This window comes from Chelmon rostratus, chromosome 3 (assembly GCF_017976325.1).
Source record: "Chelmon rostratus isolate fCheRos1 chromosome 3, fCheRos1.pri, whole genome shotgun sequence".
Classification (NCBI taxonomy): Eukaryota; Metazoa; Chordata; class Actinopteri; order Chaetodontiformes; family Chaetodontidae; genus Chelmon; species Chelmon rostratus.
In genome coordinates this window covers 16102784-16124070 of record NC_055660.1, presented here as the reverse complement: position 1 = coordinate 16124070, position 21287 = coordinate 16102784, and the positions used below count along the sequence as shown (strand labels likewise).

The following is a 21287-nucleotide window of genomic DNA, read 5'->3' as shown; positions in this document are numbered from 1 at the left end:
GGGGTTGCAAGCAAAAGAACATGCTGCCATAAGGGTTTTGGATGAGATGAGACGTATTGTGTGTGTGTGTGTGAGAGAGAGAGAGAGAGAGATGAAAAATACTCATTCTGTTGAGTCTTTTATGTACTATAGTGTGTGTGTGTGTGTGCGTGTGTGTGTGTGTGTGTGTGTGTTTACGTGTGTGTCACGGTAGTCCTGGGGCCTCTGTTACAGCCTTGTTGGTTCAGTGGACTTAAAGAAGGCAGAGGTCTCTCTTCTCTTTCTTGTGCATGTGTATGTCTGTGTGTGTGTGTGTGTGCGTGTGTGCGCGCGCGCGCTCAGACCCTGTACAAGCACAAGTCTTTGGATGCATGTTGGACATTTGTTGAGGAGTGACCTAAATCTGTCTGCCATCATTACCTAACAAGAAGATGGAGAGAAAAGCAAGTTGCGAGTAAACACACGCACACACACATATGTAGTGCATATGTACACACACACACACACACAGAAACACGCGCACCCTCTCTCTAGAAACCATCATGCTCGATCCATGTGTATACACTGCAGTAGCAGATTGGAATGCTAAGCAGGGGAAAAAATATGAATGTGATGCCATGCATGATGCAGTTCAGCCTCCATCCTCCCTTCTGTCCGGGGCCAAGAGTTCAGACTATATAAAGGAGTCATATTACTGTTGTTCTCCTGTAGCTTGGCCGCCTGCGTCCCGTATGTTCCCTCGTAAAAACTCCACAGTGCAGCATCGCCCTCTGATCACCTGCACCTCTAGTCGTCTGTTTACCTTGTTACCCCTGCTGGGGAAGAGATCCTCTCCACAACATCATTTATTTAGGATTACTGAAAAGTGGCCTAAGCTCTCTCTCTCTCTCTGTGTGTGTGTATGTGTGTGTGGATAGAAAGATTAAGACTCTTTTATGGGTCAATGGCCGCTGTTGCTCCCAGCTAATTACGGACTTAAAACACGTACTCACACGCGTGCTCTTTCACTCACAAACACACACAGATACACACACCCGGCGTATCTCCTCTCTCTCTCTCTCTCTCTCTCTCTCTCTCTCTCTCTCTCTCTCTCGCCCTCCGTCAGACTGCACCGTGCTATCACCATGGTAACAACAGATTGAGGGACTTTTTGCTGCAACGATTGCTCAATTGTTATCTCTTCTTCTTTCTTTTTCCTCTCGGTTTGTCTCTCTATTATTCTGTTCTCCTCCCACCCTGCTGCGTTCTCTCACGTGCACTCATTCATTGTCTGTGTGTTGTAGACCATCCAACACACACACACACACACTGATCTGCACACAAGGAGAGAGTGCAGTTGCTCTGTCTCAATCTCACACTTCTTCTGCTTTCTCTCCAGGCTCTCCTAACGTGGCTGGTGGTGTGACATCCTAACTCTTCCTGCCCGGCATGGCTGTGTCAATGTGGTTCCTGGGGGTGTGTGCGCTCACTCTGGTCCACGTCGCCCCCTCCAGCCAAGGTAAGCGCCAATGAGCAGGGGTAGCATCATGTGGAGGTGTTGATCCTGACACAGCAATCAGCAAACAATGGATACAATGCGCTACATGGAGCAAAGTCAGCCCCATTGCCTCTAAAAAAATGCACCGTCATCTTGTCCAAGAAATTCTGTGACCTACAAAAACAAAAGCTTACCAAAACATTTGAAGTGTGCAGCACACCAGAGGGAGTGTTTCAGAAGCCGCCTGTAGCTCCTAGTTGATAATCAGTCAGCATTCACCACCACGGACAGCTACTGTACACCAGGAGCATACTGATCGCACTCTGTTCGCTTTAAATGTGGGCTTAATCCTGATACAGCAAAAACACCCTTATATGTGTTCATGATACCCAAGAGATGTGAACAACCAGATTAAGGTAATGGAAATGTGATTTTCTCTAATAACCCTGGTTTACATGGATTAATTTGGCAGCCAGGTGAGCCTGCGCACGGGGAGATGCGACATGGTGAGATCCAGCCTTAAAGAGGGAAAATAAAATCTCATACTTGTCAGATTGTGTTTACCAAACATTACACAGCCAGTAGTATAAGATTTGTCTTCCCCACTGACTTGAAACACAAGGTATTGTGGCGCACCCACGCATCACATCACATGCAAGTGTCCCAGTGGAGGTGCTGTGTGATTTGTGTCACCAGTCACACTCTGTTCGCGTCTGGAGATCCTTCCAGTGTCAGCTTTCACACATGTGTGCATTAGAACGACATTCTAATTCAATTAAATCACGCATCAGATGTGCAAAAATGTGAGTCAGCTATGGTATGAGATCATCAGATACATGTAAGGGCATGATTAGGCTGAGGTAATTGGCAATCACAGTATGGTGTTTAAATGACATCTGCTGTAATTGGAGAATGAATGTATCACCATACCTGTCCATGATATTACAAGGCTGCCTAAATCCCCAGAGCACATATTCAAACGGGCACTTATTCATTTTACATATGATAGTTGGTGTAATTACCATTGGGAATATGGTGTCACCGGTTGTTATCTCAGTTAAGGCTTTTAGACAATAAATTTATGACAAGCTCATAGAAGGAACTAAATGTCAGTATATTCCACTCTTTGCTCCATCAACTTTGGCCATTTTTAGCCATGCTAGTGATGTAGCTCTATGAATGCCAATGTTGTCTTTCATTAGTTTGCTCCAGACTGAAATCACTCATCTTATTTATATAGCACCTGTCATGTCTCACAGACTGAGACTAAAAAAAGCAGACAACAAAAACAAACAAAGATAACGATGCATAGAATTTTGATTGAAGAATTCTAATAATTAAAGAATAAAATGACAACGCAGCTTAAATAAAAGCCAGGCTGAAAAACCATGTCTTGAGGTTTCTTTTAAAAAGCCCTCAGATCCACAGGCAGACTGTTCCAGAGAAATGGGCCACAGCAGCTGAACGGTGACTCAGCAGTGCCTTTTTGTTGATATCCTTGGGAAGACCAGGAGGCCAGCTGCAGAGAATCTGAGGGATCTGCTACATACATATCGAAAAAGCATGTCTGAGAGATAGGTTCACTGTAGAACATCTTAAAATCAATTCTAAATCTGTCTGGTCCTCTTTGTAGTTTAATACAGATCTTCATTGTCCCCAGAGGACAGATCTTAATAACTTTGGTGGTCCTCTGATTTTGACTCTCCTCTTACCAACGTGAGGTTGACCTTTGTGCTTTTCAGTGAAATATATCTGGATTATCCAGCTCACTGCAGTCTGAGGACAGAGTAAATGCTAATTGTTGTTGAATTGCTCTTTTTTCCTACCTCCACCCTTATGCTCTGCCTCATCTTATCCCCCCCCCCCCTCCCCCTCCCCCTCATCCACCCCTCATGAGCAGCTATGTCTCGGGCCGCCATGCCATTCGGGCTGCTGCGCAGGGAGCTGGCATGCGAGGGTTACCCCATAGAGCTACGCTGTCCAGGAAGTGATGTGGTTATGGTGGAGACCGCCAACTATGGACGTACCGATGACAAGATCTGTGACGCAGACCCCTTCCAAATGGAGAACACACAGTGTTACCTCCCTGATGCACTAAAGATTATGGCCCAGAGGTCAGTGTGTGCAAGGTTACATACTGTGTTTGTGCAAGAGCTTCAGTTGTACAGCAAAGATGGAAATTGTAATTGCCATTCTTGTGCTATTTGAGTATGTGCAAACATTGTGAAAGTAGTTAAACCAATCAATGAGAGCATCTGCTGTTTTGTACATACAGTATGTGTGCACTGCCGCACAACATGTACGTGGATTCATGTCAGAGGAAACATTAGACAAAGCCAATGGTTGTGTTGGAAGTCATGTGTGCGTGCAAGTGCAGTAATCTCTCCAGCTAAGTCTGAGTGCCTGGCTGCACCATTAGCTGTGTACTCAGCAGTGTTTTCCTAGAAGAACTGATCAATATTCAGCGAGAGGGAGAGGGAGAGCAGACAAATGGAGTGTCCTTTGCTTCCCCTTTCCTGTCTGTTAATCACTGGCCTTTCCTTCTTTGTTTTCTCACTCGATCATCCATCCATCCATCCATCCATCCATCCATCCATCTGCTGTCCTCCAGGTGTAACAACAGGACTCAGTGTGTGGTGGTTGCAGGGGTCGATGTCTTCCCAGACCCCTGTCCTGGAACATACAAGTACCTGGAGATCCAGTATGAGTGTGTCCCTTACAGTGAGTATGCATGTATATCTATATCTATATCTATATATATATATATCAACACACCAATAAACACACAACCATGATTACACACAAATATGTGCAAGCACATGCAAAACCACAGAGATTTAACCTATTTTTGTCTAGCTACACTTTAGGTTTAAGGTGTTTTTAATAACCTCTGATGTCGACTGTATCCCTGAGAGATTGATGGATAGAATAGTTTTTTTTTTTTCTCAGGGAGAGTGTGTGTTTGCATGTTTGCGCGCACGTGTGTGTTTGCGTGTTTGAAAAACAAAAAGAAAGCTGTATGGAGAGAGTACAGAGAGGGAACATGTACATACTGTATGTCGTCTGTGTGTGGGTGAGTGTGAGCGAGCGCGGCTGCACTTGTGCGTGCATGCGTGTGTTTTCTTTTTCAGATTCACGCCACAGGAGTTGCTCTCTTTTCTCCACAGGAGCCTGATTGAGGGGAGGAGAGATCGGGGGGAAGTGGAGGGGAAAAGAGGGAGGGTGGGGTGGGAAGGGAGGGCAGAGGAAAGGAGGGGAGTATGCTGGGTCTCTTTTGTGCTTCTTCTTTCTTTAATGTCAACTAAAATGTTTGTGGTGAGAATGAGTTCCAAAGTCTTTATCTGTGCAATTCTTTCTTTCTTTCTTTCTTTCTTTCTTTCTTTCTTTCTTTCTTTCTTTCTTTCTCTCTGTTCATCTCTCTTGCTTGCTTTCTTGCTTCTCTTTACTTCCCTTCTTTCATCCTCTGACTTCTCTTTCTTTCTCTCCCTCTTTTTTTCCTATGCTTGAGTAGAAGTGGACCAAAAAGGTAAAGACAATACATTGTAGCATCTTGAACTCTCCTTACCCCCGACCCCCCTCTCCTCTCTTCTTCTCTTCCTCTCTTCTTCCATTTCTCTCTTCCTCCTACCCAGGACGTTGTTTCGTAGTCATGCTGGATGTTGCCCCCTGTTTTTCATTTCCTACTCGGTTATTATCCCCCCCCCATTTTATCCATCTCCTGTTGTATGGAAACCCGTCCTTTTATCCAATTTTATCCAGGTTCTGCACCTAGTCTTTCTTCTTCTTTTCCTTCTTCTCTCTCTCTCTCTCTCTCTCTCTCTCTCTCTCCAGTTTCTTCCCCTCCTTCCTCTCTCGCTCCTGGTCAATCTTTGTGTCTCTTATTTCTTTCTCACTTCGATCTCTCGCTCTCTGCACACACAAACATAAACACAACTGCTCACACAAACATAAGATTCTTTGCTCTACTTTCTTTTCACATGCAAGCACCCTTTCTTTCGTTCTTTCTTTCGTTCTTTCTTTCTTTCGTTCTTTCTTTCTTTCTTTCTTTCTTTCTTTCTTTCTTTCTTCGAATCCTTCCTTCTTGTCCGATCATCCTCTTCATGCTTATTTTCCCTTTTCTTCCCTTATAGGAAGAGCCCCTTATTTATCTTCATAGGAAAAATAAGACCAAATGTGTGTGATTATATATCCGTCTGGATGTGTGCTTACCAAGCACTGCTTATGTGTGTGAGTGTGTGTGCATGCCTATTTGCATGCCAGTGTGAGACTGTACAGTATACATATGTCCATACAGTTATTGACATGTGGGTGGACCAATCTTTGTGCCCGGCGTAAACTAACTTGCCCTCTCATTCACTTCAAGGCAAAATTCAGCCCCGCCTTCTGCGTCCCTGATTCTACCTCACACTCTTCTTCACTCTTTTTGCACTAACCTGCACACACACACACATGCGCGCATACACATACAAAGCACATAAATACACTCACACACCTTTCATTGCAGTGTCCCTGTTGTATTACTCACCACACACACACTAACAGTGTGTGATTTTCAACACTTTTACGTCTCCTCTGTTGCTTGCCTCTCGAGATCAGCACAGGTGTTGTAAATCCCTCTCCCTTTCTCTCCTCATTCTTTTTTTCCTCTTGCTGCATCAAATGCATCTAATTCAATCCATTTTTCATGCATCGATCCATTTTCTCTCCACACCTGCCTCCACTATCTTTCCACTCTTTTCCTCAATTCCCTCCCTGCTCTTCTCCTTGCTCCCTCTTTCTCTTCTTTCTCACATCCTGCTGTCTACCCCTCCTGACTCCCATCTTCCAGTTTTCGTGTGTCCCGGCTCACTGCTCAGCATCCAGCCGGCCTCCTCTCTCCTGGAGGCGGAGCATCAGTCGGGTGCGTGGTGTAAGGACCCGCTGCAGGCTGGTGACAGGCTGTACGTCATGCCGTGGACGCCATATCGGACAGAGGTGTTGTATGAGTACGCCTCCTGGGACGACTACCGCCAGAACAGAGTCACCACCACCTACAAGTGAGTAACGTCTGCACTGTATGTGTTACTGAAATAGTTATAGGTAATTAGGTAATTTAATTAGTTACTTTTGGGTTTTGGACTGTTGGTCAAAACAAAGAAAAAACAAGCAAACCTAAGATGTGACCTTGGGCTCTGGAAAATCATGATTACCACTTTTTGTTGTTGGTTTTTTTTTTTTTGAAAATCTGTAAATTAAATCATCAGTGAATCCAAAAATATAGAAATTATTTTGCTTATAATGATATAATATAATAATTGGTAATTGCAGGCCTTGGGAGTTCACATTCATTGACAATTTGCATTGTCAGTGGCGGAGTCCGCCATTCCCACTCTGGCTTTGAACAGTATGCTAATGCTCAAGAGATTCACAGGAAACAATGCATGTAGCTGCGCAGTGTGTTTTCAGATCTAAACTGAGATTTGTTGACTTACGGTCATTTCTAATGAAACTCTGGGACTTAAGTTATTAAAACTAAATTTTAAGGACTGCAACTTTAAAGCTCTTAAAAAACATCCTTTGGTAATTATAAATATTACACAAAGCAAGAGAAGAGTCATTAGATCATGATTCAGATGTTGCTGAATCCTGACTAGTACACAGAAGTAGGTGACCACCTTTTTCCAACTGAGCCCCGCCCACTTCAAACCAGTGACAGGAGTACAGACAAAAACACAAATCCAGAAATCTTTCATGTGATATACCCAAAACTGAACAGAAAATCATGTGTTTGTGTAGTATGATACACAGCCAACTCTTTTTCCTAAAAATATTAATCACATCCTTATATTAATAGTGTAAATGTGCAGGTACAGTCATCCTTCATCATTCTCTGTCCTAGGTTACCCAGCCGTGTGGACGGTACGGGCTTTGTGGTGTATGACGGCGCTGTGTTTTACAACAAGGAACGAACGCGCAACCTGGTCAAGTATGACCTGCGGACACGCATTAAGAGCGGCGAGGCAGTGGTGGTCAATGCCAACTACCACGACACCTCCCCTTACCGCTGGGGAGGGAAATCAGACATTGATCTGGCAGTGGACGAGAACGGCCTTTGGGTGATCTACTCTACTGAAGCCAATAATGGACGCATCGTGGTCAGCCAGGTGCAGTAGGAAGAATGAAAACAGATCGATGTTTGGAAAGACACAAGAAGGAAGGGTTTTGTTACTGAGACCTCTCATCCTCCCATGTCTTTTTTGTCTTGCAGGTGAATCCATACACCCTGCGCTTTGAGGGTACGTGGGCCACCGGCTTTGACAAGCGCGGGGCGAGCAATGCCTTCATGGCCTGTGGCGTGCTCTACGCCGTGCGCTCCGTCTTCCAGGACGATGAGGGGCAGGCGGAGGGCCGAGTCGGCAGTGACATGGTGGTCTACGCCTACGACACCAGCCGTGGACAGGAGCTGCCTGTTCAAATACCATTCCCCAACCCCTACCAGTACATCTCCTCCATAGACTACAACCCCAGAGACAACCAGCTGTATGTGTGGAATAACTACTACGTGCTGAGATACCCGCTACAGTTCACGCCGCCACCGCCCACTAAAGGTTTGTGGAACAAGTGCACTTGTGTATTTGCATGTAAGCAATAAAACAAGCGAATCAGCAGTGTTTCTGTCCCTCCAGGTCCCCTCTCCTCTCTGATGACCACCGTCCGCTCCTACACGGCCACTGTCGCGCTGACCCCAGTGCGGCCATCCGCCTCTCACCCAATTGGCGTCATCAACCGAGGACCCTTTGATCAGCGGCCAATCACAGCCATGGTCCCTCTAACCCCTCGCCCACCTCTGCGTGTCCCCTTGGCTCCCGGGGGCCCTGGTCAGGTGGGCGGATGTGAGGGCCGAGTGGCACGAGGGGTGCAGTGGCCTCCCACCCTGAAGGGAGAGACAGTGGAGAGGCCCTGCCCTAAAGGGTCACTGGGTAGGTGTGGCATACGTGTGTGCATGCCAGCCTGTATGTGGCAGTGTGTGTGTGTGCGTGTATGTGTGCGTGTGTGTGTGTGTGTGTGTGTGTGTGGTATTTGCATGTGTGTGTCTATATCTCGTTTCCCTTTGAAATGTAGTTGGATGTCCTCTCTTTGAACTTGCCATCAGATGAGAGGGAAGAAAGTGGTGTTGAGACAAGCTGGGTTCAAGCTGGCATCTCTTCCTCTCGCTGTGCAGCTGTCTTCAGCTCAGAGCGCCCTCTGAGGAAAAGCTGCCATGCTGATTATTTAGATAAGCCTGTGGTACATTTTGCTTCACCCTAACCATGCTGAATGGTTTGGACATGGTTTTAGCACAGAGGTGATGGTTACACAGTGGAATGATCAAATGTTACATCATGTTTAGAAATAAAAAGCAGATGTGTTATACTTACACCTAATTTGCAGACCTGGTGTGTAACAGATGCACAACTCCTGCTTTTCATGAAATTAACAAAAACAGAATAATTTATTTTTTAACGTATGCAATAATTAAAAAGATCAGGTAAAGCTGTACACTTAATAGACAGAGTTTTGTTTTCGTGGTGCATTTACTGTATGGTTCAGTCTCAGCACTCTCATCATGAAGTCCACTGAACACAACGTACACAGATCCAAAGTTAAGACAGTCAAACAAGTCAAAGCTAAGAAGCCAACAGTTTAGATTTTGTTTTTTTTTCCTAGAGTTGAAGAATAAAACAGAGCTCAAAGGAGGGTGAATATTGGTGGCCTCATGCTTGATGGATGTGTAAATAGGCAGGTTTTTTTGCAAACGCTTAACTTGGAAGGAAAGAAAAGAATCATGTCCATTTTCTTTCCATGTCAAGAGTTTTCGATCCGCAATAACAATAATCTGCTGCTAGAAAAAAATGTAATTGTTGTCAGTCCTTTCTCTCTGTGACTGTCTGTGTCACCCTGTGTGTCTCTGCAGGTATAGCCTCCTATCAGTGCATGCAGTCTCCAGTGGGTTGGAGCTCCAGAGGCCCTGACCTTTCCAACTGCACCTCACCCTGGGTCAGCCAAATTGCACAGAAGGTTAGTCACACATTCACACACACGCACACACACTGTGCAAATACCCGAAAGCCAGTCAGCAAGCGGTTCTCTCTTAAATGTCAAAATATTTGACATTATAAACACCCCCGCCTCACTCCAGATTAAGAGCGGAGAGAACGCAGCCAACATCGCTGGGGAGCTGGTCAACCTGACACGGGGGCGGATCTATGCCGGTGATGTCAGCATGTCCGTCAGGCTAATTGAACAGCTATTGGACATTCTGGACTCACAGCTCCAGGCCCTGAGACCAGCCAATAAAGAGTCAGCGGCACGCAATTACAACAAGGTAAATTGTTCCTGTTGTCAGAGCAGATGTGTGCTTGACCTTTCCTGGAAATGAAAGCGGAAATGTCAGCGATGAGGATTCTAACAATAGATGCTTTTCTTCTTTTTAGCTACAGAAGCGGGAACGCACATGCAGGGCCTATGTTCAGGTAAGACAGATAGACAGAAAACTGGAAAACTAGAAAACTAGAAACTAGAAAATGTTGAGGAGTAGAAATAAAATGCTAAATCTGCCTCTCTTTCTGTCAGGCGGTTGTTCAGACAGTTGATAACCTGCTTGGTCCTGAGGCTCTGGTGTCCTGGGCGGATATGAGCAGTGTTGACCAGTCCCGCTCAGCATCGCTGCTGTTAGACGCAGTAGAAAAAGGAGCCTTTCTATTGGCTAACAATCTCTATGAAGGCCGCTTCAGTGACAGGGCATCAAATGTCGGTGCGTGGTCTTTCTCTACCCACTGTTTTGCTCTACACATTGTGGAGATGACCAGTTCAGTTAAGCTTTTGTGTCCGTGTGTGCACAGATCTGGAGGTGTATGTACTAAATACAGAGGCGGACATACAGGACCTGACGTTCCCTCACTCCTACGACAGCGACAGCATCCTGCAGATATCAGCGCTGGCTCTGCAACAGTACAGCAACAACGGTCTGTGGCACACAACGAAACTAATCAACACTTATAGAGCGAAAGCTCATTATACAGCATATTGCCTGGGGTGGGAGACCATAGGTAGGACAAGAAATGGGTTGTGGAAGTAATATTAGTTTTCGTCCACACACGTCTCATCTTGAATATCATAAAAGAAAGTACAGAACAAACAGTTATTTTTTTTTTATCTCTCCTCTCACTATGTCTCCCTCCTCTCTGTGGTTTCATCTGCAGGCCAGGTGAAGCTGGTCCTTACTCTCTATAAGAACCTGGGCTCTTTCCTGACAACCCAGAACTCCACTCTGCGGCTCGGCCTTGGGCTGGGCCAGGGGTCTGAGGCCAGGCGCAGGAGCCTGGTGGTCAACTCCCATGTCATCTCTGCCTCTGTGCACAGAGGATCCAACAGAGTGTACCTCTCCGAGCCGGTGATCTTCACTCTCAGGCACCTGCAGGTCTGTTTGGAAATCTGTTTACCTCAGAATGGATGTTAAGACTCTGTCGAATCTGCTCCCTGATTATCTTATATTAGGCACTGATATGTGTTTTGTTGTGTGGTTCTTTCCGCAGCTGGAGAACCATTTTGGCCCCAACTGCTCTTTCTGGAATGCATCAGGGGTTTCTGGGAGCGGCAGGTGGTCTACGCAGGGCTGCCGCCTGCTACACACCAACAACACACACACTACTTGCGCCTGCAACCACCTGTCCAGCTATGCTGTCCTCATGACCTTTCAGCAACCTGCTGTAAGTAACACACACCAAAAAAAAAACAACGCATAGGAGTGTTTAATTCACCTTCAGGGCTGTCAGAAAGGAGGAGACAGTGTGTGTTGTTTGATTTGCGTCAAAGTTCTCTCAAGCAGTGCAGAAAAACAATGACAGTGTAGTAAGATGCCAGATATCGATATCAAGTCAATATTCACGCAAAACTGAAAACGGCCATGCACAAGCTTTGTTTTCTGTGCATGTTGCATGTGTGCATATGTGGTGATAAAATCAGTTTAAGAAAGGCCTGTGTTACTGCTATAGTTTTCTTTTTCGATGGCCTGCTACCATACTTGAACATCATAGATCCAGCTCCATCTTTGACCTGACTCCAACCTTATGCACCCATAAGCTGTAGTACAGTTCTTCACCCCAACCCTGCCCTCCAAAATGTTGTGTAAAAACCAAGCACACAGGCAGTAATATTTGTGGGTTGTAGCTGTAGGAGACAGACAGAGAGTGATGAATGTTGCAGGGCATTTTGTCCTGCCATGAAATTGAATTAAGTGTCTCTCTGCAAGATGTTCTCTTTGTTAGGTGTGGTTTTATTCATTTGAATGGATGTTATGTAACACACAGGGTTATACAACCAGAGGCAAATACACATGCACATATGCTCAGCACATGCTCCTACAATCATGGACTCTTTCTGATCGGATAAAACATGTCTCTAATCTCTTCGCACCCTCCTTCCTGGCTGCTTGTCCTCATCAGTTCGGGGTCGGTGTAGAGGAACTTCTTGTCTATGTGGTTTCCTGGGTTGGCATCTCTGTGGCGCTGGTGTGTTTGGCCACCTGCCTTACCACCCTGTGCTGCCAGGGGGCGCCCTGGCACACAGACCACAGCACCATCCACTGCAACCTGTGGGCAAACCTGCTCATCACTGAGCTGCTCTTCCTTGTCGGTGCCAACAAGACCCAGTACACAGTGAGTGCTTTGTAGTTGTAGTTTTTGAATAGTTTAGAGTATGATATGGTGGATTGTGGTCTATTTTAAGCACTTTGTGAAATATTCCTCCTTCTCTATCCAAACTCCAGGTTGTGTGCTCCATCATTGCTGGCCTGCTGCACTTCTCGCTGCTCTCAGTGTTTTGCTGGTTGTGTCTGGAGGGGGTGGAACTGTACTTGCTGCAGCGGGAGGTATTTGAGGGACGGAACTCCAGGAGGAAGTACTTCTACCTGTGTGGCTACTCTATTCCTGGGCTGGTGGTGGCTGTGTCTGCAGCCATTGATTTCAGAGGCTACGGCTCAAAAACGGCGTAAGTTCATTAATGTGTGTGTGTCTGTCTGTGTTTGTCTCTCTGTGTGTGTTTTGAATTGAATTACTTTTCCTACATCTGTATATTGCTGTTTCAGCTCAGACTGACTATTTTGGAGGTTCTTATTTTAGTCTGATTTGCTTATGTGTTTCTATGTATGTGTGTGTGTGTGTGTGTGTAGATGCTGGCTGCGAACAGACAATTACTTCATCTGGAGTTTCCTTGGACCTGTTGCTGTTGTCATTACGGTGAGAGCTCATGCTGTCGCACAGATACAGACCTTTTCGTATATATTTTCATATACTTCCAGTCAAAATGTCATGTGGCGTCATCATGAATGAACAGACATTAAACAGAGTTTGCTGTTCCTTCTTTTCGACCTCAGTTGAACCTGGTTGTCTTGGTGATGACCTTACATAAGATGCACAGTACTGCTGCTTTGAAGCCAGACTCCAGTCGCCATGACAACCTGAGGTAAGGCCCCTGTCTTATGCTGATCTGTTGTGGGTGATAATGTCTCGAGCTCATTGTGTTTCAGCGGCTGTGACTCCAGTCAGAAAAACACAGTAAAGTGTAATTTACGAGCTGAAAAGGGCCTGCATTGATAAAAACTTGACTCATGTTTTCTGCACCTTCCTGTTACATATTCATTTATATTATTATAATCTTTCTTTTGGAGCTTTCTTTCTTTTCATTTTTGTTCAGTGCAGTGCAGTACAGTGTCCCCAAACCTGATTAAATCAGATGCAAAAAAAAGAGAAAGAAAACTATAAAAATAAGTTTGAAAATGATTGTTTCCTTAGCTGGAGGCATTCTACTATGTATGCAGAATCTAATCTTCACTTAGAGATTTGTAGCTAATTAAAATATTCAAGACTCATCCCAGCTGAGACAGGGAGCCAGTGTAAATTGCATGAAACACATGTAATGCAGTCTTTCCTTTATCTAATTATTATCTTATTAAAGCTCCAACATTTTGTTAAATAGCAGCTTTTTGAATAGTCAAGCATTCACAGCTTTATACAATAAAATGCACTGCAGCAGTCTATGTATTCTTTGAGTTATTTGGAGTAAGTAAAGGTCAAACCTGAGCAATGCAGTATTATAAATAAAAAATAGAGTAGGCAAATTGCACTCGGCAGAGAAACAAGCTTGTGTTTGTAAAGTTCGTCAGAACGCTCCTTTTTTCAGTTTCTGTTTAAAGCTTATGGAGAGCTTGATGATGCTGTGAAGTAGAAGCACAGTTAAACCTCCTCTGTGGGATTTGATGCTCGGGGAACTGAAAAATCTAATTAGAAAATCGTTGTAACAGACTAAGGTGAGTGAAGTCTTGTTGAAATTGCTTGTCAGAATGAAAATCTAATGTGCTGTATCTGGTGCCCTGCTTCCTCTGGGGTCTCCAGGGCGTGGGCGGTGGGCTCCCTGACGCTGCTCTTCCTGCAGAGCGTCACCTGGTCCTCGGGCCTGATGTTCCTGTCTGCACCGTCTCTCCTCCTGGCTTACCTCTTCTCCTCCCTCAACACCGCCCAGGCCCTCCTCATCACCATACTGCACTGCACCCTCGCCAGGAAGGTCTGTCTCTGTTCTCATGTGTCATAACGTAGCTGCGGGAATCTGTGTGCAATGTCACCATTTGTGACTAGACAGGTATGTTTGAACATTGCCTGCAGGGTCAGAAGGACTACGGCAGATGCCTACGTCTCTCGCAGTGCTGCGTCACCTCTTCCAGCTCACCGGACTCGGTGAAGGGAGCTGCCCTGCGCTCCAACAGCCGCTACACCAGCAGCCAGAGTCGGAGAGCTACAGCTAACAGACAGGTACATTACAATACAATGTGTATGTCTCTCTCTCTCTCTGTGTGTGAGTCAGTTTTGACCTTGTGTTGAATATTTCTGTTTCAGAGTCGCATCAGGAGGATGTGGAACGACACTGTTCGCAGACAGACCGAATCGTCTTTCATAGCTGCAGATGTGAACAACACCCCGACTCTCAACCGAGGTAGAGATCACCATTTTGTTTGCTTTTTAAAGCCAACATGATGCAAGAATTGGTATTTTGCGCAGTTTGGCGCTCCCACAGTTTCTGAGTGCAACACCACTGTTCTAAATACAAAACCCGTGTTTCTCTAACAATATTGTCAGATGTAATGTACGCTACCTACTAACTATAAAGCTCTGCCACATTGTAATAATGTGTTTTAAACTTATGACTTGAAATTAACATGCATGCTTGAGTATTTTTGCCATGTCGAAGTCAGTCAAAGCCCGTCGAAACTTGCTTTGCATTGCACACAACTCAGAACAGTAGCATGCCAAGCTAATGTAAGCTGGACCAGTGACAGTATGTTGCTGACACTTGTCTATGATGGCTGAACCTTTGTCGAAATGGGCTGAACATGAAGCAAGTGCAACAACACAAGACATAGCAGGCTAGCTAATATTACTTACTAGTCCACAAGCAGGAAGTACTGTAAAGCTACCTGCCCATCAGGAAACTCCATGAATCACAGATAGTTGAGGCAGAGCAGCCTCAGAGGACATCAAACATTTTCTCGAGAAAAATATGACCCAGTTTCACCAGCATAGTGGTGGTGGTGTGTGACACAGTGCCACAAAGTGTTGAACACCTTCTCCCAGGTTTCATGCTGCAAGACCAGGCGATCGGAGCGACAGAGGCCCTTTATCCCCACTACAATTCAGTGTACCATTAAAATGATTTTGTTATTTTTTGGTAAAATGGTTGCATAATGATCCTTTAAATATCACCGTTGCTGCATCTGTTGTTCAAGAACGCTATATTTATTTTCTCTCTCCATCCTCAGCCGCTTTGGGGAACCATTTCCTTACTAATCCAGTGTTGCAAACTCATGCCGGAGCCTCTCCTTATGATACGATGTTGGCTCAGGGATACAATCAACCCTTCACCTCCACAGGTACGTTTTATTACAACTTTCTGTGATTCTTCCTAACGTGGCGTCTGTGTTTCTGACACAGCCTACTTACTCTCCCTCTTTATGTTGGTCTCTTTTACTTCTTTTACTTATGTGTACTCAGCACTTTGCAAACCTCTTATGCCACACTCAGAAATGTCTGATGTAGTGACTAAGGAAAAAAATTGTACTGCAGCAACCTTCAAAAGTGAAGGTGTTCAGTTTAGATGAAGGAGTTTAATGTGTTCAGTTCTGACACACTTTGACAGTTTTCCTCTTTTGCCTTTGTCTACTCTGTTTTGCTTGTTGAAATGAGACCAATCTGTAATCTGGATTTTTGAGAGCAATACCCAATATCGATATTGGAGAGTTTAAAAAAAAATCTATTTTATATATAACATAGCATTACATTAAAAAAAAGTGATATGCAGCACAGGGGTTTCTCTTATAAACAAACTACGTGATGGCAGCCCTGTTTCTAATTTGGCTCTTATGCATTTCTGTCCCCAGATTTCTTGTCACTTGCCAGCATACATCACTTATATGCCTTATATATGTGTATCCGGAATAAAATAATATGGGACAGTGATGTCAGGTGACTGATTTATCGCTTAGGCTCTGCTGCCTGAATTTTCCCTAGGTGGCCTAAGACTTTTGCCCAGTACAGTTTGTTTCAGGAAAGTGGGGACTAAGGGGAACTGAGGGACAGAACCCAAATGCAGACATACAAGGGGGTGCTTGATTCTAATGAATAAAAATTTTACACAAGACAAGAAAATCCAAGACAGCTAGAATTTCAGGGGACTAATGACTATCAACACACAAGGGTAACAGAGTTCACACAACGATGCAACACAGGGAATGACACATTAGAGCTAGGGACAAGACTATGAATAACTATCAACGAATAAGATAACGAACAGAAAACGCTCCCGAAGGAGGAAAACACAAAGGGCTTTGAAACGGAACTGACCAACTGAAAGAACTAGATATGAAAAACTAACAACTCAAAATACACTCCTAAAGAACGGAGAAACAAGAATCTAAATAACAAAAGTAGTCAAACAGAACATAAAACAAGGCATAAACGGGGACAAGAACAAGAACAAGACAAGAAACAAACCTACGGGAACTGTGGCAAACAAAGGACAAAGACAAACCAATGAGACAATCACATAATTCACGGAGCGGACATGAACAAAGAAACACAACAAAGAACACTCACTTACATGGCTATGGCTAGGATTGTAACTATGGCAAGGCGACATGGACAAGGTGACGCAGACAACTAGGTGACACAGACAACGACCCGACAAAGACAGTGGAGAAGGCACGGACTTAAATACACAAGGACGGAACACTGGTGAAACACATCAGACCATCACAAGGGCGGGAAAACACAGGAAGTAAAGTAAACCAAAACACATAACATGAACCTTCAAAATAAAACAGGATGTAAGAAAACCCAGACAAAGACAACACACAATGGGAAACTTAACAAAAACCGGCGTGCATGGCAGGGGTCATGACGGTTTTTCATTTTTCTCTTTCTGTTCTGTGTGAATGTTTGGAATGGAAAGCACTGGAGATGTTTTTGCTTTGTACCAGTGTGGTGTTCTGTTTTCAGTTTTTGACCTTGAAATGTCTGTGTTTTAAATGTTTTTTGACACTCTCCCTCTCTGTCTCTCTGTCTTAACGTGGACCAGTAGGAACCTTCAGAAACAAGCAGAGTATGAGCTCTACCTTTATCGTGCTCACTCGAATCATTGAGCGCCACTTCCTTGTGCACTGTGCTTCAAGTCATAAACTGTCTGTGCAATATCTTGCCACAGTAATTATTAAGAAACCATGAAGACATGACATGCATCTCTTCCATGTGGCAATGTTACCAAACATTTCATCAAAGACTATTTTTAATATCCAAATCCAAAGCCACACCCTCAGTAGGCACATGAACCCTAAACTCTGCTCATTCATTCATACGTTCATTCATGCAGATCTATAATCTGTCATGTAAAACTGTGTAATTGGTATCTACCTGTTTTTTCCAACAGAGGGTGGTGTGTCCCAGAGCCAGGAGTCCTGTGGGCTGGACAGTGTATGTCTCAATGGAGGCTACACCCCGAACACCTTCACCCTGCACGGTCTGGGAACCACACCTGGATCCCGAGCTGGAGTGGTGGGCAGCACTGACCTTCTGAGGGAGGGAGGAGTTGGGATGGGAGGCGATGACATCTCCCCTGCCCTCCTCACCCCGCACGGGGCCACAGATCTGGGCAGCGGTGCTGGCATGCGTCGTAACCTGTCTGATGCAGCGGCGCTGGAAAAGATGATCATCTCAGAGTTGGTGCAGAGTAACCTTAGACCCTCAGTCCCCATGCCTGTCCCTCCTGAGCGCTATGGAAGCCTGGCGAGGCCTCATCACCACGACAGGGCGGCTCTCACTCACACTGCCACATTAACTCGACACGCACAGCCACCCCAAGAGGGCTGGGCTGCCACCATGCAGCCAAACACACGCCACAACGCACAAGAGGGTTGGCCGCATACGAGGCACCACACACAAGACACTGAGACACACTCCACAACACGCGGACAAGATCACGCCACAACGCCGCGCTTGCAAGATGGCTGGTCGCACTCACGTGTTTCTGGAGATTCCGAGTCCCGTGAGCTTCTTAAAGACGGGGACAGGTCGCTGCAAGGCACTCTGGGTCGCCGCGGGCTGCAGGACAGGCAGCAAGCACGTCCCCCTGATGTTCAGGCTCGGCCTTACTCCACCCTCAGCCGCACCCCTGGTACTCTGTCCCGCCACCGCAGCACTGTGGAGTCGAGCGGAGGGACGGACAAAGACAGAGAGAGAGACAGGGAGAGAGAAAGGGATCGGTACCGGGACAGGCCCCTCCCGCCTCCTCCTCCCCCTCCTCCACAGGAGTCTGAGCCCCTCTACAAGGCTCTGGAAGAGCCGCTGCTGATGAAACAGAGGGAGGCGGGTGTAGAGACGTGGAGAGGCGGCCAGGACAGAGAGAAAGATGAGGCATTTCTCTTAAAAAGAGACGGAATGATAGATGAATGGAGGGGAGGAACCGAGAGGGGGAGGGACGAGTCTTTTACCTCTCAGAAGAGAGATGGAGAGATGGATGAATGGAGAGGTGGAATGGAGAGAGGAAGGGATGAATCTCATCTGCTGGAGAAGAGAGGTGGAAGGATGGAGGTGTGGCGGGGAGGAGCAGAGATGGAGCAGGAAGAGACTTTCATAACTCAGAAGAAAGATTTTGGGATTGACGGATGGCGAGGCGGGATGGAGCGAGAGAAGGATGAATCCCTGTTTTTAAAGGACAGAGATGGATGGCGAGCAGGGATCCAGCGGGAGAATGAAAAACAGAAGGATAGAGCACTGGATGTGTGGAGAGGAGGGATGGACGTAGACAGGGAGGAATCTTTTCTGTTTGAGAGCAAAGATGGAGGTCTCGACGCGAGGAAAAGAGGATCTGTTCGTTACCATGGTGAACGAGAAGATTCTGACAGCTTTGCTCTGCCTTTGACCCCCGACCTCGACCTCGACCCTGACTCCTCACCTATCTACGCCCGAGATTCAAACCCCTCTCCCCTCTACCCTGGAGACCGACGCTCGCCGCCACTCAGCATCTTCCCCCGAAGCTCTCCCCCGACGAATATCTTCGCCCCTCGAGACAGCAACTCACCTCCGAACAATCTCTACACCCGCCACTCCCCCCAGGTGTACAGCCGAAGCAGCTCCCCTCCTCGCTTCTACACCCGCACTTCCCCTCCGACCCTTTCGTACCCCGACAGCAGCCCTGAAGGTCCAGAAGAGGTCAGCCCCACTGGCCCGCCCCAGCAGCCCGCCCTGGAACTTCCTTACAGCCTGGGGCGACCCCCACTGGGCCCTCGGCCCAATCACCTGCAGACCTTCTACCAGCCACCGCCGCTGGCATCCAATGGAGAGGCAGTGTACACATCAGAACCCGCCTCTGAGGGAGAAGACGGACAGATGCAGCGGGTGACGAGCCTGTGACTAGGGCGGTGGTGATCGGGGAATAGAAACCAGGCAGGAGGAGGAAGATGGTGACAACAACAAACAAGGATGATCAAACTGATGGAAATGATGATGATGATGATGATGATTATGATGACACTGTTGAGGACAGTGATGATGGATGACGAAGGTAATGATGATGACAGTGATGGCTCCTTCCTGCTTCTATCTCCCGATCACCACGAGACTTCCCCCTTTTCATGTTTTGTTACTTTTCTATGACTGTGATCCATTTCTAACTATTCCTCCTCCTCCTCCTCCTCCTCCTCTCCCTCTTCTCTCTTTCCTGAAACCCTGATGTGTCTTCCCATCTCATCGGTGCTTATCCTTATTTGCCCATCGTCTGAGTTTCTAGCGGTTCATCGGCTGGGTGTTTTCCCTCCCTGTAGCAAGCGAACAGTGTGTCAAAGAAGCACTTGTGTGTTGCCAAAAAATCCTTTCAAAGAACATGTGCATGACTTTATAGTGGCTTTACAAGGCTACATACTGTAGGAGGAAAGTGCTGAAGCGCGTGTGTGTGGGGTGTGAGTGTGTGTGAGCGTATGTTGGAGCGTGTGTGTAGCTTGATGAGCATGCATGTGTGTAAAGATGTGTGTGTGTGTGTGTGTGTGTGTGTGTGTGTGTGTGAGAAAGAGAAAGAGAGAGAGTGCGTGCCTGTATATACATCATTCTTGTATAATTAATGTATCACAGTGAAGCATTTTATCAATGTCAACTGGGGGGCCTCTTACACACATCCCCTCCGACTGATTTTGAACTCTTGACCAATCCCATTTTCACATCAAGACCAAACCCCGCCCCCTCCACCTCCACCTGCCACTAACTGTTGGTGATGGAGTTTGTCATAGCAACAGGACTCTTGACTCCGGAGCCAGAGATCATATAAAACCTCAGAACTTTTCTGCAACCCCCAGAGATCCTTGTACATATCGACCTCAAGTGTTCTGATTGTCTTGTATTGCTATTGAAGTTCAAGTAAACATGTGAAATAAACGTTCCTGTCTTTCTCTTTGTGTGGATGTACAGAGAGAGGGAGGGTTTCAGATGAAGGAGAAAGGCATCTGCAGAGGAAAATGAGGGGGAGGAGAGACTGATGAGGCATATAATAAAGAGAAAAACTGAAGTAGACAATAGATTTAAAACCTGCTGCTATAGGTAGTTGTTGAATGTATGAAGTACATTTACTCAAGTACTGTACTTAAGCTCCTTATTCTTTACTTGAGTTCTTTAATTTTCAATGCATTTCAAAGGAAAATTTGTACTTTTTCTCCACTACATTTGTCTGAGAGCTGCAGTTACTTTGCAGATTAAGATTTTATACACTATGCATGTGATGATTTTTGCAGATGACCCAACACTTTATAAGGTAACTAAAATGAACTCCGTCTCAATCAACACTTCAATTTCAGCCTCAACACTGAAATGCCTCTTTCACATTAACCCAGCAGTGCTCATAATATTGTTTTAAATTATATTCTAACTCTGCTAGAGGCCAGTCGGCTGAATAATGATAATTAACTGGTAATACTTCTCTACTATTACTTAAGTATACTTTGAATTGAGTAAGGTTACATTGTGGCATTACTACTTTTATTTAATTAAAGGATCTGAGTACTTCTTCCACCACTGGTGAAGGATATTTCATTTTATATGAATTGAAGATTTAAAGGACATTATCAGACTGAAATGGCAAAAATCATATCATAGGCAAACTAGGACATGCACATCCAAAAAGGTGAACAGGACTGAACAGTCAGCATCGGACAGACAAAAAGAAAAGTGTTGTCCACACATTTATTGCATTATGAAAAAATTAGAGCGAATGCATTCATACGAGT

General features: G+C 45.6%; 1 protein-coding gene across 1 annotated transcript; it reads left to right on the top strand.

Annotated features, from left to right (window-relative positions):
- The first annotated feature begins 1407 nt into the window (after window positions 1–1407).
- Window positions 1408–19428, top strand: LOC121604702 (adhesion G protein-coupled receptor L1-like). Its single transcript, XM_041934277.1, has 25 exons — window positions 1408–1477; window positions 3357–3570; window positions 4068–4177; window positions 4968–4982; window positions 6285–6492; window positions 7335–7599; window positions 7704–8043; window positions 8122–8415; window positions 9390–9493; window positions 9615–9800; window positions 9910–9948; window positions 10049–10229; window positions 10318–10440; window positions 10678–10895; window positions 11011–11184; window positions 11920–12132; window positions 12243–12463; window positions 12645–12711; window positions 12849–12937; window positions 13867–14035; window positions 14134–14280; window positions 14365–14461; window positions 15285–15395; window positions 17099–17122; window positions 17447–19428. Exons 1-25 carry the CDS (start codon window positions 1408–1410, stop codon window positions 19426–19428), a joined length of 5661 nt encoding a protein of 1886 aa, XP_041790211.1.
- Window positions 19429–21287: the final 1859 nt, after the last annotated feature.

Coding starts and splice junctions, on each gene's coding strand:
- LOC121604702 (XM_041934277.1), top strand. CDS start 1,408: ATGGCTGTGTCAATGTGGTTCCTGGGGGTGTGTGCGCTCACTCTGGTC. Junction 3,571..4,067: donor CTAAAGATTATGGCCCAGAG/GTCAGTGTGTGC, acceptor GCTGTCCTCCAG/GTGTAACAACAGGACTCAGT. Junction 14,036..14,133: donor ACTGCACCCTCGCCAGGAAG/GTCTGTCTCTGT, acceptor CATTGCCTGCAG/GGTCAGAAGGACTACGGCAG.